Source organism: Colossoma macropomum, unplaced genomic scaffold, assembly GCF_904425465.1.
Source record: "Colossoma macropomum unplaced genomic scaffold, Colossoma_macropomum, whole genome shotgun sequence".
Taxonomy (NCBI): domain Eukaryota; kingdom Metazoa; phylum Chordata; class Actinopteri; order Characiformes; family Serrasalmidae; genus Colossoma; species Colossoma macropomum.
Genome location: NW_023494802.1, coordinates 10,177,448 through 10,195,949, shown reverse-complemented (window position 1 = coordinate 10,195,949; position 18,502 = coordinate 10,177,448). Strand labels below are relative to the sequence as shown.

Sequence of the window (18,502 nt, the reverse complement as noted above, 5' to 3'; positions counted from 1 at the left end):
AAGTAATTTTGGGCCGTTTCTTTTGGTCCATTCATCATGAAATTCACACACAATGTAAAGGGCAACAGGCATTTTCAAATTATGTCAAAAACTAAAATAAACAACAAAAATGGAGATATGACATTTTCTTCTGACAGCAGCGATAGGATGGTTTGCATGTATTATTTTGTACTGGCTGCATTTCAAGGATGCACTGTGTGTTGCATGGATGTGCTGCACACACCTCCCCACTCTGCCCCTCTGTGGTTTTCTGATGCCCACTCATTAGTCGAAATATTACAGCCAGACCTGGTTTGACTACTTGGTGGCTATTTGGATCAAGCAAGCTAAAAATGTTCGAAAGAAGCAAACTCGTGCATCAATAACACACCAAATTTTGACTAAAATTCTTATTTATTTTGAAGGTGAGCGGCTGCAGTTTTTAACTCGCCCTCCCCTGAGGAAACCACAGGGCAATGCCAAAGATGAATCCTCTCTGGCAGTGCCAAGTGATACAGGACGAGGGAGAGTCCAATGGCGGGGAGGAGGGGGGTGTGCATTTTTAGCCCGTTTTCTCACAAGTAAGGATGACAGTTGTATTTAACTAATATGTGAACTCTTTCATTAACACCTGTTTTGTCACCGAAAAACATTTTATTCGGTCAGATTTACCTTTAAATATTCATTTTCTGATCTTAAGTCTTCAATCTCTCTCAGAAGCTCTCCATTAGGCCCCTCACTGAAGTCTCCGGTGAGGTCTGAGAAAGCCAGAGACGAGCTGAAGTTTAAGCGGCTGTCCAGCGAGGCGAAGGACCGCTCGTCTCCGGGAGAGATGCTCCTCTGCCCTCTGGTGAGATGGTCTACGGGCGAAGCCAAATGGTCACTCTCCCCGGTGTCCTCGGCTCCTCTCCGGCTCGCGTCCGCCGTCCTGTCTCCGTCGCTGCTCTGGCCGTCGTTAGTTAAAGCTGTCTTGCTCTCCTCAGAGGTGCTGTCTGAAACCTCCGAGCTGCTGTCCGTACAGGGGGGCTTACTGCGGGCACCGCCGGGATCTTTACCAGTATCCTCACACGTGTTACCGGCACCGGATGATTTCCTTCTCCCGGTTGTTTTTGCGCGGGTTTTTTGAGACCCAGGGGCGACGCGGTGGCTTTTCTCACCCCGTTTGCCCCTCTCGTCCCCTCCGCTCGCCCCTCCGGCCGGTTTCGAGTGGCCGTCTCGCGGTTTCGCTCGCGGCGGCGCGCGGTCGACGGGACCCACCGGCGCGCTCACGTGCAGCGCATGCCGGTGCCCGCGCCTTTCCTGCGCGTCTCCGCCGGTCATGGCTCGCGCGGTCCGCGGGATCTTGGACAGGAGCGAGAAAAACGGAGGAGCGTCTTCCACCTTAGTTTTCGTCATGCAGCTAAAAAAGAGGGAGAAAGAAAATTAAAACACACAGTGACAATAAAACGAAAAAGAAAATATGAAAATGAATTGGAAAGTGAAAAATTAATGAAAAAGAGTTACAAATGAAAATGAAGGCCTGATCAGTTACTTTTGTTCAGATGTGCGTACCGTGTTTGACCGCTCTGCGTAATGAGCGGTCAGCGCGTGTAGTTCAGGCTGGAGCTCAGCCGGTTTTAAAGCGGTCAGTTCTCTTAGTGTTTAAAGCAGCTTTGGCTGCAGATGAAACTCTGAGCAACTGCCCCGGTCTGAGTGTGTAAATCTGGGTTTGAAAACACAACGACCCGCCCCTTTCATCTCTCTCTCTCTCTCTCTCTCTCTCTCTCTCTCTCTCTGTCTCTCTCTCACTCTTACACACATTTTTTCTGTCTTTCTCTTCTTTTCTTCCTCTGCCTCTCTCTCTCTCTCTCTCTCTCTCTCTCTCTCTCTCTCTCTCTCTCTCTCTCTCTCTCTGTCTCTCTCTCTTTCCCTCTCTCTCTCTGTCTCTCTCTTTTTCACTCACTTTTTCTCTGTCTTTTTCTTTCTTTTAGGGAGTTTGTCCCTTGTTTGCTGCAGTCTTTACCCTTCTGGGAAGGATTTGAACTAGATGTTGGAACATTGCTGTGAGGATTTGATTGCATTCGGACACAAGAATATTCGTGAGGTCAGCTACTGGCCTCCACATCCCAATGCTGGGGGGCTTTATACCCCTTTGGCTTCACGTTCGAGTGCAGAGTTCACTAACTGCAGGGAGCGTCTAGGTACCTTACGACATATTGTACCTTCATCCCCTCCTTTGGCTTTATGGGAAACCAAGTGAATTCTGAAATAAGACTGTTAGTCCTCTTGGACTGTTCTGCCATCTGGTGTTGATAAGTGCAACTTCAGACACAGGCTGAAAAGTAGTGGAAGCAGTATATAAAAAATGCTCAAGACAAAAATGCCGCGTAAGAATATTTTTGAATTAGTTTTTAGTAAACATTAGATTGAATGTTTAATGATTTAATACAGCACAGGTCATGAAATAAATTTCTACAAATACTACTAAAAGTTTTATGCAACAGTAAACTGTGTGAAGAGATTACTGCAGAAAATCTTGGTCTTCTGAAGCAGGCGCAGATGTAGCCTCCAAGAAAATCAGTAAAAGCAAAAGCATGTTGCCTTTTTCTAGCTGACATATGTGGTATCAGTCATAAAGCAATCTGTCTGGAAAAGTGTGAAATTTAGGATGTTGACTGATAAATATATGTTACAAGAACTGTGACAAGACTTTTACAGCATTAATAAATCCAAGACCAAATAAGATTTATGGCAAATAGACATTAAACATAATATATAAGCAACGTATGAACTTTAGAAGGACTAATATGCAACTGAATAAAACATAGATTCCTTTCCTCACATATACTATATGGTGACTATTACACTAAAATACTCATCTAAATACAAATCTATCAAAAAATGTACTTAAATTTAAGTATTTAAGTATTTAACTAGCCACCATGTATTTCTAGCTGCACTTCGGTCAAAGAGCACAGCTGACAAGGTAGATATTTATTACAGTACTTATAAATAACACCCATCCATGCCTTTTTAGTCCCTTCCCCTTTATGTAACGTCAAACCCCGTCTATTTGTGCATAACCCTATATCCGCTTCCTATTGGTCTAAGCCCTGTCAATCAGCAGTCGGCCCGCCTCTTAGAAAATATCCGCAACCGTTCTGTAAGCCTATTGGCTTTCCGCCTGTCAATCATCCGGGCCTTGCGAAATAGGCCCGCCCTCGTGTCAGTCTTCCAAACTGGACGCTTGTTATCTGTTCACTCCCAGGAAAAATAATAAGAAGCTGGATCTTGGGTGATGTAAGACATTTGAGTATGTATTTTGTATTCTAACTCTAAAACTAAGGTGTTATATATGTGTTTTGTCAGCGTGTACGTGTCGTGTTAAAGACTGGCTCGCTTGAGGTGCAGTCAAGCTGTGTGCACGTAGCTCGCTAGCTGGTTAGCTTGGCAGCTAGCTATCGTCGACAGATACACACAGCGGGTAGCAGCGCTAAAGATGTGGGTCGTTTGGCTTTGAGGCTCGACGCCGAGTCAAAACAGAGAAGTTTAGCTGCTGTTGTTCACACGAAAGCACAGTCTACGTCTTTCGGCAGCAGCAGTGCCAAAGTATGCCAAACTTGCCAGCCAGCCAGTCTGTGTGCTAGCCTGCCTGCTCTGCTACAGCAGCGTTATTGACTGTTTTGTAACGGTGTGATGTGAACGGGTGGCCTGGAGTTGTGTGCGCCAAAAAGGTCAGCTTGACAAGCCGTCGTGTCCTGTGTAGGGATGACCGATATCACTACTGGTCTTTTATTTTTTTTCGTAATACCAAGGCCAGCATCTAAACACCAGTACTGATACCTGGTCTTTTTGTGCGCACTGAAAAGGGTCAATTTTAGTCATTTCTGAAGTGAAAAGTAGTAAATGCAGACATACTTAAATACACATGGGTTATTTAGTAAAGCCAGTGGTTCTGTTTAGAACTACGAGATCTATGTAGAATCATTTCATGCTTACATGTTTCTTTGCTGGGAGAAATGTATCTTCACTATGATGTAGATGTTGTATACAGTTCTATATAACTAGAACCTTTCTGAAAATGGTTCCTGGATGTTATTGCAGTCATATGTGTATTGGTAGATAATTGTTTGAGGAAGATTTATGATATTTGATTACATGTATTTTTTGTACTATAGGGCAGCAGAAATGTTTGGCAGCTTTTTGAGCTACTGTGCTAAAATGTGTCCATATTATTAACATCTTCACTTGTAACTTATACAAATAAATGAAACTTTTCTCAGTAATACTGGTCCAAATGATTCTAGTACATTTTAAAAAATGTTTATGCATCGGCATCGACAGATATGTACATTGAAAATAGCAGGTATCAGCATTGGCCCAGAATTACTTTATCAGTACATCCATAAAAATAATATTATATTTGAAAGCATTTGCATTAGTCTGGACTAAACATTCCAGTTTACCTCTATATGTGCCGTTTTATTGACCTTTTCGTTAATATGCTTTTCAAGTGTTAAACTAGCCTAATAATAGGCCTTCTCACTTCATACCTATATAATGTCTTTGTGCATGTTTCTGTCCAGCATACATTTTGTCCGGCACACATTTAGCATACATTTCTGTCCAAGGCTACATTTTGCCTTGATAAATAACTCTTTAATACTCTTGATACTCTTAATACTCTGACCATTGTTATTCTGTCTTCCTTGGCATTTAGGACATCAGTGCTGTGACTTCTGGTGTGGCTGCTGGGAGTAGTAAAAAGAGCTGTTTGTAGATGAAGGGTGAAAAGGACTGAAATGCTTATTTTTATTTGCAGAGCCAAGTTTACATGTAGGACAGACACATTTGTTGCCACACAGCCTTGTGTTGTATATCATGACTTGTGTTGTGCCTGGATTATTTGTGTACAGAGCTTTTACTGCCTTGAAGACCTCAGCATAGCTGACTGTTGTCATAGTCACCATATATAGCTCTGTAGCTATCAGCTTTCAATCTGCACAGAGACCTGTTCTCCCTTTCTATTGTTACTTTAAATGTGTAACTTCATTATACAGATTTAATGGAGCATATGGTATTCATAAGGCTGTGTTGTCACTATGGGAAGTGTTTTTCTTGATTGTGTGCTTGTGAACATCTACCTTTCATCAGCTATGACTACCTAAACCGTAGTATAATGGAGAGATATCGCAAGAACATACTCAGTACTGAGGAAAAGAGAAAATGACATGCAAAGCTGATTATTTATGCATTAAGTGTATATTTGTTTGAAGAAGCACTAACATTAGAATAAACGCAAATAAACAAAACATTCGGAATACATAATGAATACATTCTGTCTGTCATTGTGTTAGGATTGATGATATAAACTATGTACTGTATGGTAACTGTAAATATAGGGCTTCCTCTCCTATTTATCATACAGACATAGTTTATCTCGTCAGTCCTTCATTAAAATAAATCAGATATGCTGCTGATAGAATCGAACAAATCCATGCAATGACTGAAGTATAGCGAGTAGTCAGGCACTAAACGTGTATTCTTTAAACTTTATTCTACTAACCAAGATAATAATTAATGTTTTTAAAAAACAAGATGTTTTAGATTTTGCTGTGTTTGTGTTTAATTGTGTTAATTCTAATGTTACAGTGTTCTTTACCTGCAAAAATACACCTACTGCTGAGACAAATAAACAATTTTCATGGCTGCTTAAGACATTTGCGCAGTACTGTGTTGGTTATATCACTGTAGGATTTACCTTGTCTGGTAGAAACAGTGGTCAGCTGTTTATCTGCGTAACAGATCGCTGATTTTTGAAAGTCTTGCGTTACCTGAGTCTGACTCAGGCACCCTGCACCCCAGCTCCTTATTACAGACACGCATGCGGGTTCCTATTGTTGTGGCAAAATATAAAGAGGACTGACTTGTTTCTGTGTGGTGCAACTGCTTTGCTGGTGAAATTCCGTTCCAACTTGTTTGCAAACCTTAGAAAAACTAAATATCATATGTATTATTGATCCCCAAGTATCATGGTGTTACATTTTTGCATTGATGATACTTCTGTATGTTAATAAGACTGAAAAACTATCTGATCTGAGCTTGTGAATAAGCAAGTATGGTTGTTTAAAACCATGTAGCTTAGTTTGATGCTTAGTTTGCCATCTTTTTTAGGAGTGGCTCCTGGCTATTTGAATTTTAGACTGCTGTAGCTCCACTTTTGTTGACCGTCCTGCATGTCCCTTTCATAGTTATCAGTCAGTTGCATGCTGCTTTGACTATTGCAATTGCGTGAAGCATATTAAGCCATTTACTTGTTTTGAATAGCTAAAAACTCAGCAGGCAAAGCGATGGTATATCATTTCATGAGTCTGTAATGCAGAACTGTAGTATCTGGAGATATTTGGCAGGGTTGTAACAAACAGACCCCATCTCTCAGAGTAAGAGCTCTGGCTCGTGGTCATATTTTTGTTTTACAGTGTGAAAATTGCCTAAGATGGCCGGTTGAATGGCAGGTGGATGCTGGCTCTCTCAGTTTGTGGTCAGGATTAGGCAGCTGTATTTAGACCTTTTTACCAAGCACAGCTGCTTGAAGGCTGCAGCAAGGTGTGTTTTTGCCTTTTTATAAGAGTGCATGTGTTGTTATTAAAAGATTTTATCAGAATTAGATAATGTAACGTTTATATTATTTCTGTTTATAAGCATATTAGCAACACACTGCATTCATGCGCTGCCTAGCACTGCCCAGCACTGCTGTGATCTAAGGAAAGGACAGAAGAGCTGACTTTTGTAAGGACCAGCACTGTATAGCCTGTGTGAGGTATTCACACATACAGGATAACTCACACAGCCTATATTGTGCAGTTAGTTTACTTTATAAATTAATTATTCGGTTGACTTAGTACTATGGCTCCTAGCTGTTGGCTTTCCATGTGATGGCTTTCCATACATTCAGTTTGTTACAGATTACATAAGATTACAAATTGTCTCAATATTTTTCTTGTCAGCTATGCAATGCAGCTTCTCATTTCACTGTGTGTTTTCCATATAGAAATCGTACAGACTCCTGATGTGGAGGAACAATGCACTCTGACTGACGTCGTCATTAGTAACTGTCCATCATGAACAGTGAAGAGGAGTTTTATGATGCTGAGACAGGTGGGGATATTACAGTAGTAGGGCTGGCAGGTTCTCTGGTATTTCTGAACAAGTGCTTATATAATATAATACTCGTTCTCAAAATCAACAGTATCTGTAGCACTTTTTAATCGTCCATCTAACAGAACTTCCATTTTGATCACTGTTTCAGTCCACACCACTGTGATAGACACATGACTTGCATCAGTACGCAATAATGTATTTTTTAATTTGTGCACAAGTGAAGCATAAACTCCATAGAGATTAGAGGTGGGAATCATTGTGCACTTCACAGTTCAGGGTGCTAAGATGCGATTATAAAACGATCCTTAATGCATCTCGTTGCGTGTCAGTTTCTAATTTCAATAGCCTACAGTATGATTTAACACACTGTAGGCTGTAGACATGTATGCTTTTTCAACATTAACTGATTTAATGAAAACCACATATTAATTGATATTAATACTGAGTAACACAGCCTGTGTGTTTTTTTGAAAATGACTGCAAACACGTACGTTCATGGCTGTTTCGTCTCTTTAAATGACGCACACAAAAGCGACTTGCATGATAATATTGCCTCCCTACTGGAAAACCTTCAGACTGTGGCACATGCTCTGTTTACACATAAAAAAAAACAGTAAAGTATAACATTTTCATAATTTTACAACTCATCTAAACCTGTACTGAAAATGCCTCAGACGGTATGTCGCTCTCTGGGAAACAAATTGTATTTTTAACTTTGCATGCTGCAGCTTTACAGTAATCTTTGAGTAATAATTTCTACATAAAGCCTAATGCTAAACATCACTGGATTAGTTATTAGCATCTTTTGAGCTGGTTGCTAAACAAAGCCACATATTTAGATAAGGGTAAGTTTGCGAAGTTTTTCGGGTCTTTACATTATATACTCAACGGTTTGTGGCTGCAAACGTGCATTAAAGAGATTCTGCGTTTTCTTTCCTCCTCCACACAATGCTGCGCTAAAGTATTCTACTTAAAGTTGCTTTCGGTGCGTGTAAATTTATTTACAATAGGGGAAACTCGGAGACTATATAAAAGTCTGATAATGAAGTTTTGTGAATTGATTCAGAATCTTTTAAGAGAAAGTTGTGATGCATCTAAGAACAAATTATTTTTTCCACTGCAATAGAGATCATACAGATCATACAGTCCCACTTTCTATAGTATAGTTCATCATCATCGAATCAAAATGTACTAAAATAACGTAATCTTGTTGGTGTGGTAATTGCAGAGCAGCTCTTGTGCTGCACTAAAAGTGAGTGAGACTTCTCTGTGTTACAGCTGTAAAAGCTTGTGATTGTGATTCCATCAAAATAAACAGTTCTGTTGTGCCGAGTTTTACTCTCGCTGTAAAAATATTTAATTAGAAAGGAAAGGAGCTTATTCTCCCGCATGAGGTGGTTACGTGACTGAGCTGATTTGGAGGTAGTGTGGATAGATGGTACGCTGATAAAGATTGTTATACTTACTTGTCATACTCTCTAGAATTATCAGTTTCTTTTTTCTCATTTTTCACTGAGCATATTTGATTCGCCTCTTAATTTTTAGCTGATCGTTTAAAGTTTTTTTACACATGATTTCTCAGGCATCTTTACTCTTTTAGCTTCAAGCACATTGTTGTGCTCTTAGGTGAGGTGACATGGATGGCATGAATATATGATGCATTCAGTTAAACGTAATATACTTTATATATTGGCTTTCAAAAGCTTCCAAATACTAAATAGAGAAAAGAATACAAACATAGCAAATGAATACTTGGGTGGTCAAATGATTTGACCCAGCCCTACGCAAAGGTACAATTATATTTCTATAAAAAGTTTAACTACAGTCTCATTGTGTTTGTTTTTCCTCCTGTGTAATCCCTTGTGATCTTTACCCTCTCTCAGGTTTGGAATCGGATGACTCCTGTGAGGTTAGCTTTAAAGATGCCCCTGTGTATGAGGGGAAACAGACGTCAAATGGCCGTGTGCCATCAGAGAACGGAGTATGGGAGCGAAGGTATGGAACAAGGGTCTACACATCTATTAAAACGTCTAGTATCAAACCATAAAATCATGTGAAAAAGTGCTGTATGGTGTGTTTGAGGTGCACACATTAGATACGTGTATTGTTCGTATCTATTGGTACTTGTATGCGTCTTCGTTTCTTCATGTGCAGAACAACCCTCCCTGCTCCCATGTTCTCAAGAAATGATTTCAGTATTTGGGGCTTCCTGAAGAAATGCATTGGCATGGTAAGGGGAATACACTATACGTGGACAAGGATGTAGTCTTGGTCGACAGTGTTATAGCCAAGAGTGCTTCAGCACCCCCTATAACATGAATAAATCATTGATGAGGTTATATTCTTGTTATACTTATGCTAATCCATTGTTTTTTGTTTTTTTTCTTCTTCTTTTTTTTCTTTTTTGTTTTTGCCTTTTACTTCCACCTGTGAACGGAACAGGAGCTCTCTAAAATAACGATGCCTGTTGTTTTTAATGAGCCGCTGAGCTTCCTACAGAGAATTACAGAGTACATGGAACATACATACCTCATCCACAAAGCTTGCACAATGTCTGATTCGATAGAGCGAATGCAGGTAAACACTTTTTTCCCAGTTATATGTTACATTCAGACACATATCATATCATCTGTGCTGAACCCTTTTTTGTTGGTTAGCTTGTTGCTGCATTTGCTGTGTCTGCTGTGGCGTCACAGTGGGACAGAACTGGAAAGCCTTTTAACCCTTTACTGGGAGAGACATATGAACTCACAAGGTAAGCCAATAAGTAATACAGTCATGCGTATAACACAGCAGGGGTGCCGAACTCTGTTCCCAGAAGGCCAAAATTCAACACAGTTAAGTGATCTTCCTCCTCAACAAAACTTACTTAACATAGTAATTAATTGATTTGATGTTAATCACGTGTTCGAGCATGGAAATCAGCAAGCTGCACTTGGTTCTGGCCCTCCGGGACAGGAGTTTAAGACCCTCTTATATAGAGATTCTTCACAGTTGCAAAAAAAGAAAGCATACAAACAATGGTAAAGAAATTTCCTTAGAAACAGTAACCCATGTACCAAACACCACTAAATATTGTTCACAAACCTTGTTTTCACCTCAAAGGGGAATTCCATAGATTTAAAGGTCCATAATTCAGTTGTTGAGATGTGAACAAAGTCATTCATTCATTCTGATGTGAAATGCTGCTTTGTAGGGAAACATACCCATTTGAATATCTTTACACTAGTGGTGACAATAACCAGGGCTCCCAACATCCACAGCACAATTTCTCAGGCATCAGGCAGTGTATTCATAACAATATCATGTAATAACTTTCTGTGATGTAGCTTTTAGAGGCATTGAACTCTTCAGATGTCTGGTTCCTATCACTACCACTGTGAACAATTCTGACTGTCTCATATTTCCCACAACACTTTGTCTGTCTGTCAGTCTATCTCTCTGTCTGTCAACAGCACCTTAGTGTTTGTACATACTATGTGTTGTATTTCTTCATATTGCTTTGTATTTAATTTGTTGATACTGTGGTGATTTCTTCGTTTAGGGAAGATGAGAGTTACCGACTGATCTCAGAGCAGGTTAGCCACCATCCACCAGTCAGTGCTTTCTTTGCTGAATCGCTCAGCCAGGACTTTGTGTTCCACGGTTCCATTTATCCTAAACTGAAGTTCTGGGGCAAAAGTGTTGAGGCTGAACCCAAAGGCACTATGACATTGGAGCTGTCCAAGTAAGTATTTATGAGAAAACCGACAGTTAGGACAAAAAGCCGTTGCATAATGCTGTGAATCTGAAATGTGTCTTTTTGTTATTTCTGTTTGGTTAAGATTGTGTTTGTAGGATTTGAAGTAAACCAGACACACAACTGAGCAAATTTATCCTTTGCAGGCACAAGGAAGCATACACTTGGACAAACCCTATGTGTTGTGTGCACAATGTCATCCTGGGCAAACTGTGGATTGAGCAGTACGGAACAGTGGAGATAGTCAACCACAGGTAATGAAATCTGTCTTTTATCTCAGTGACCAGAAACAAGCCTGCTGTCTTATTTGGGAAGAACATCATGATAGACTATACAAATGTACATTTCCTTCCTTTATATTATTTGACAAGACACATTACCTGCTTTGTGGCTAAAATGTTCACTTGTTTTGTCTTCTTTTTTGCTGAAAATATTTTTCTGTGTGCCAGCACTGGAGACAAATGCGTGCTGAATTTTAAGCCATGTGGCATGTTTGGCAAAGAACTGCATCGGGTAGAAGGACATATCCAGGACAAGAAGTAAGCAGTCACTGGCATCAAATATCAAGCGGAATGTCTGGCTGTCAAGCCCTACAGTTCACAGCTTTTAAGCTGCTGATAGTCAAGTCTCTGGTCTAGTAACTACCTTTGATTCCATACAAAATATTAAATATCAGAATACATCATTATATGACGTTCCTTTTAATCACATTATCCATTTGCTTATATTTGGTTATGTGCTTTTGTGGCTTCTGTTTGAGGTTAATTTACATTTATTATTGCACAGTAAGAAGAAGCGGCGTGTTATCTATGGGAAGTGGACGGAGTGCTTATACACTATAGAGCCAAAGGTCTATGAAGCAAACAAGAAGGTAGAAAGGAAAAGTGGCGATTCCAAGAAACACAAACAGGTAATGACAGTGTACAGATGTTCTAGTACTGATTCATATGATGTAGGGTCGTGTTAGTAAACTGACCAGCACTGATAAATACTCTACAATTATCACCCCTGAACTGGGTGGTGTAATAGAAGAACAATCATACACAGATTTTAAGTATACTTTTTATACCGGTGGCACAATAATTACAGGATGATTATTTTCACATTTTCCATGAACATATAAACCCATCAGCTACAACTGGAATCTAAATATTATAGCTCAAGACAGATTTACTTTGATCCAGTATAAACCAAGAATAATGCTTTGCATTAGAGCAGACGCATCTGGTTTTAGAATAATTCTCTTGCTTAAACGTCTGCAATAATAATGAGATGTACCCCTCAGTCGTACTCCTCTGCTATTCATCCTTCACCATCTTTCTCTCTCATTCTTGCTTTCTCTCCCTCTGTCCCCCTACCCTCCATGCTATGATGATTTTGCAGTACAGTTATGTGCCCTCTTAGCCATGAAATCCACATATATACTTTATCCACATAAGATTTTAGCTTGTATTCTCATTTTTGTGACCGTTTGGAGTAAGAACTATGCATTAGGATTGATGGTGAAGCTCTACAAAATCCCATTATAAACTTATATGTATAGGACATGTATGTAAATACACTGTTATGTTGTATACCAAACAGTATCAACAATTCTTTTACTTCTTGAAACAGTTGCTAAGAAACGTCCTAAATAGTATTCTAAGCTATTTTTAACCGTATCATGAATGGACCGTTTTTGTATTGTGTATAGTCATTATATCTGTTTTAAAGGCAAACATAATTGTAGGCAGTGAGATGGTGTTTGTAGTTTGTGGGTAGGTCATTAACTGCACTGTGTCTTTGCTCTAAGGATCAGAATACTGGCGGTGCTGGTGATGCTGATGAAATGCCAGACGTCCAGGAGACAGTCACTATGATTCCAGGCAGTACATTACTGTGGAGGATAGCCCCGAGACCTGCACACTCAGCACAGGTAATATAAACTACAGCTACTCTCCTCTACCCTTCTGCATTTGCAGAGATACTTAATTTTCTTGAACTTCACTGAAGGGCCTGTACAGTCGATTGGTCCTCCATTTTTTAATAGATTTGTTTTGTGCTACATTCCAATCTGATTTGATAAAGATCTTGCAATCTTATCACAGTTTGTGCATAGACACTTCCACTACTACATTTGGACATCAGTACTGTTACAGATTTACATACATAGATAGAATGGAAAAAAAAATAACTTCTAAAACTGTGAAAGGGTATTAATCCAATCATAAAGAATTTAAAGAACAACCAATGAAATCCTTCTCATACTTCTGTCTATGTTCTGTCCTCTGTGTTCAGATGTATAATTTCACCAGCTTTGCAATGACACTGAATGAGCTGGAGCCTGGCATGGAAGGAGTCCTAGCACCTACAGATTGTCGTCTGCGACCAGACATAAGAGCTATGGAAAATGGAGACATAGGTAAAAAGATCTACATTTATACCACCGGCATGGGAAGCTGGTTCTTACAGTGTTGGCAGTTGCAAGGAGTTTTTTGGCAGCCTGACCTATAAGGCTAAAATGATGACATTTTTAATGACAAAATCTAAAGAATGTTTCAGCAACTATTACTCTATTAGATACTGTTGATCTACTTATCCTTATTATAAATAGACAGGAAGTTGAACTTCATGTTAGGTCTGAGCTTAGATAAAAGGGTGAGCAATATGATGATATTTTATTGTTACCTTGATAAATTATGTACAGTACACTTTTCTGAGCATATTGTGGATATCATCAGTACTTAGAGGATGCTGACTACATGTTTTATTACAAAGTTAGCACAGTTAGGCCACTTTAATTGGATCAAGTGCAATGCAGTTTGTAAAACACTGAATTAAAATAATTTATTTAGTAATTTAATTATTTTATACTACTATTATTATGGTATTTTTATATGTGGCACTACAGGTTCTTGAAACATTGTGATGCATATTGTGTGTCATGAAAATGTCTTGACGTATTGCTTATATAAGAGGAATGCAACTGGAGAATACTGCTACTACTGATGATGATGATGATGATGATGATGATGATAATGCATGCATACATACATGTTTCCTGGCTTCTTAATCCCAAGAGTGTCCCCCCCAAAGCAGGGCAAACCATACAGTGCCTGAATTTACACAGCTTTTGACCTTCAAACTTATGTAGCTCTTCATATGTTTTAGACACTGCAAGTCAAGAGAAGGAGAGGCTGGAGGAGAAGCAGAGAGCTGCGCGTAGAGAACGGGACTAAAGATGGGGAGGACTGGTCCACCAGGTGAAGCCTAATTCATAATTACTCTGTCTATATGTGTTTGGAGCTGCTTGGAACAGTTGCACCCATGTAACATTTTGGCCTTCCACTTTTCCAGATGGTTCCATCAAGGAGTGAACCCTTACACAGGAACCTCAGACTGGGTCTACACGGGTGGATACTTTGACAGGAAGTACTCTGACCTCCCTGACATCTACTGATTGACTGGGAAGAGGGCAAAGGTTTTTGATATACCTCTGGTCCCCAGCCCATATCATTGTCTTGCAACAATAAGCTTATTTCTCTATTTGTTGTTTTATTATTATTTTTTATTCTCCATCAAAATGTGAGAAAAGAATGGTTTACTGGACTGAAAAACCGAGCCTCCGCTCCCCTAAAACCGAATCTTTATACTGGAATCCGACACTGCACTTATTATGACTGAATTTATTTATTTTTTGAAAGGTAGGAAATGCCTTATATGCCTTTATAATGATTTTCATTTTTTTTCATGCAAGATAGATTTATGGTAAAAAGTTCAGTGTAAACTTCAGTATACGAATGGTTATTGTTACCCTCCTCCGCCCATTATATATCATGCTAGTAATACTCAGGTGTTTTATGGGTACAAGTTGTTAGTGATGGCATTAACGAGGATAGAGCATATTGTGATTATTGAACCCGTCGCTGACTAAGCATGTTATGAGAGGCTCTTTTAGATATTTATGCTCAGACTGATGCAACAAATTTTATCATTTCTATGACGTTAAGTACCTTATCCAGAAATGTGACTTCTATGATGACTGTGGGACATCCACTGAATAATTATTGCATTAAACTTGGTCTGTTACCTTCAGTAGATGAGCGGCTAGTGTCTCCAGACCAACCCTGACACAGTGATAAGCCCAGTGGGCTCTTCCGTGCCACCTTTATTTGTCTCCATTTATGTAGAGGACTTTACTCAAGGCTGTATGCTCATTCCTCACATGCATGCTCAGCAATGTTGCAGACGTTTTGATTTTTCTGACTAGATAAATATGAGAGCTGCTTATGACAATGTTTACTTTGTAAACAAAGAGTTTTTAAAGGTATGAAAGCTAATTAACAAACCTTATTAACAGCAAAGAAGTCTATTTTAACCTTACATGGATGTTTTGAGTTAATTATGGTTGCCAAAGTGACTCTTTCCTTGTAGAAACTAAAGCCATAGAACTCATCAGGACTGCAAGTATGCGTTGCAACAGTTGCGCACAAACAGGCTTCATTCAATGGAGATGGGTGCTAATATCTTAACATTTTCAGCACTTGTGGCTAATGAATGTCACCTTAACACGCATACAACTTATGCACATGAAATACTCTACTACTCCCTAAATAGAACCTAAACCTAAATGTTTTCTTGCTGAAATATTTTTGTTCATCCTGAAAGATTCATAAAGAAGGTAAAAAAAAGACGATGCACTACCAAGAGGACTATTTGATGAGATAATCTCAAAGGATTTTGAAAGTTAAAGCTATTTTTAACTTGAAAACTCAAATGCTGTGTTTCTGTTTCTTTCCCATTCTGTCAAACACGTTCACACACAGACTATATGTCTAAAAGTTTGTAGACACCTGCTCCTCTCATGTTTCTTCTGAAATTGAGGGTATTAATATAAAGTTTTGTCCCCTCTTTGCTGCAGTAACAGCCTGTACTCTACTATGAAGGTTTTACACCAGATATTGGAACATGCTGTGAGGATTTCATTGCATTGAAACATGAGCATTACTGAGGTCAGGTACTGATGTTGGATAATTAGCTCTGGATCTCAAACACAACTCCAACTCATCCCAAAGGTATTGGATGAACCTCTATCACCAGAGAACACAGTTTCACTGCTCCACAGCCCAGAGGTGGGGGGGCTTTAAACCCATGTAGTCTATGCTTGGCGTAGGGCATGATTAGACTCGTGTTGCTGCTCCAGAGTGTCCCATTCTCTTGGCAGTGTTTTTCTATGGAGATTATACAAGCTGTACACCTTCATCAGCAATGGATATGCCATGAAGTAGCTTAATTCACTAACTAGAAAAGGTGTCTGGATACTTTTGGACATATAGTCAACACACCTAAATAAAAATATCTATGCAAACATCCATCAGAATGTCTGTCAACTGTATCTTTGGGAGATTTCTGTCAACGAATGTTCCTTCTCATGTAAAATACTTTTGTTGGCCTTATGCAACTGTGTCAAACATGTTGAACTATTCCAGTGGAGTTCAGCCTTGTCCACAAAGGACTGGTGCTTTTGTTCTGCCCAGCTAACATCAAACCATGTAATTGAAGAACCCAAATCATGGAAAGCTGAATTTTTCATGCAATTTCTGAAATATTAAATGTAGTATCGCAAACAGTGGTAAAGTAAAAACAGCCCATTTTGAATTTGTTTTAGTGATGTCACCAAAACCAATACATTTACATTTATCTGCCAATTCAGCTTACAGCAGTTTGGCCCCACCCATTCATGCTGAAGTTATAAAGAGTGTTTCAGCCAGCCTGCTTTTTAAAAGAGGCAGCCAGTCAGAGGTTGTTTACATATATCAGTCTGAAATGTACAGTAACAAAAACAACCTGTTCAATTCTAAGCGAGGTTGGAAAGTGCCAATGTAAAAATGAATTACAGCTATTTTTGAGATATAACCCCACCTACAGCTCACAAGGGGACCTCAGAGGAAAAACTAAATTTTAAGAAAAATGCAGTTTAAAGTAGTGGTTGATGTCAGTATGTTGCCTGAGTGCTTTGCACTGGACCTTTGCAGAGAAGACTGAACCTCACTGGGTTCTTCGGTTTTGAAAGGTTTTTGTTGGCTGTTTTTGCACAGCACCTTGTGTGCTACATTTTGGCCTGGACTCTTGGCTGATGTCTGGGCTGCTTGGGGTCAACTGTATGTGACTAGAACAGTAACATGGTTGCCAGATGTGAAATTAGAGGGAGCACATGTCTAGAACAAGTAGCATACAAGTGTCATATACGTTCCATGTAACTACACTAGTGTATTTAAATCTTAATAGACATCCCATATCTTGCTTAATCTGAGAAAAGTAGTCGATTTATTAAATATATTCTGGCATGTTTAAACATGATCTAGTCATACTCCATCACTTATTATTGTACTTTCCTGTACTTCAAATGGCAGAGTTGTACCTCTGAAAGAAATGTTACTTTTCTTTCTCTGCAGATAGCCAGCTTGAAGCCACTGAAATAATGTGAAATTCCCATTTTTGTCACAAATTTTGTTTCCATCTGTCATTATTGCTGTAATACTCACAAGTTAATGTTAAGGTGGACCTGAGCAGGTCCTACAAAGTGAAGCTATGTAAAGCAAACGTATATATGACGTGAAGAAAGTGGGAGTCTGTCATTATTACAGTTTGCCATTTGTATGTTTGTGTGTGAGAATGAGTGAATGAGTATTTGTTATTGGTGATTAACATTTGTCATGTGACAGAACCTGGACATGCCATATAGGCTACGTAGGCTTTATGTAGTTTCACTTATTGGTAACTTTTTACTATTTTTGTATAGATCACGTAAATTGTCAGCCGTGATACACTTAAGCTGTCTAACCTGATGTAAAACTGGTCATTCATGAATTAGCAATATTATATATAAGATAGCTACAATTAAAGAAACTGAATTCCAGTGTGTACATCTGTTTTATTTATGTGGGGGGAGATCACCTGGGAAACAACTGAGAAACTAATCACGGATGTGTGACGCTGATCCCGGAGGGGCGCACAGGTTGGGGATTTCCCTGCTCACACATGCCTCCTAAACCTGGTCATTAACTGATGTGTTGAATCAGGTGCGTTAGAGGAGAGGAATCCCAAAAATGACTGGAATTCGCCCCTCCAGGGCCAGAGCCAGGCTTCTCTGGACTCATATAGGGATTGCTTTCATTATTTGTTTGTTTTTGAGATTGTTCACATGTTAACAAGCTTTTGTTGTTCAATTAAACGTACATGCAGATAAGGTATATTTGATGTTGTTTAACAACCACTAAGCATTACAGACATACATGTGATGAAAAGACGATTAAACATCATTTGAAAAAATGTACAAGGGGAGCAAATCCTATATAAATTGCAGTTTTGTCATTCACACAGCTTTCAAACTACATGAATGAACAACCAGAGCAATGACAGCAAGGCTGATTGACCAGTTGATTTAAAGCACCACCCCTTTTCCTTAGCAGTATTTGTCATTCCCAAGTACTGTGTATACTGGAATTACAAAATGGCAAGAAATTACTGAATTAAACACCAGGCTGAATTCCTGAAATCTGGCCCTGAGGTGCAGATTTCAGATCTGGTCCTGGAGGCCCACTGGCATGCACTTTTTAGTGTTTTGTTCCTGCTCCTGATCCAACTAATCAGCTCATCAACAGG

General features: G+C 39.3%; 1 protein-coding gene across 1 annotated transcript; it reads left to right on the top strand.

The window, feature by feature from the left end:
• Window positions 1–3,152: 3,152 nt before the first annotated feature.
• Window positions 3,153–17,756, top strand: osbpl2a (oxysterol binding protein-like 2a). Its single transcript, XM_036591010.1, is given in 15 exon segments — window positions 3,153–3,271; window positions 7,010–7,116; window positions 9,003–9,114; window positions 9,274–9,349; window positions 9,562–9,696; window positions 9,777–9,874; window positions 10,664–10,846; window positions 11,005–11,112; window positions 11,308–11,397; window positions 11,645–11,768; window positions 12,651–12,773; window positions 13,136–13,259; window positions 14,009–14,070; window positions 14,072–14,100; window positions 14,195–17,756. Coding segments are annotated over 14 exon segments (1,404 nt in total). The 5' UTR covers window positions 3,153–3,271; window positions 7,010–7,079; the 3' UTR covers window positions 14,298–17,756.
• The last annotated feature ends 746 nt before the right edge of the window (window positions 17,757–18,502 follow it).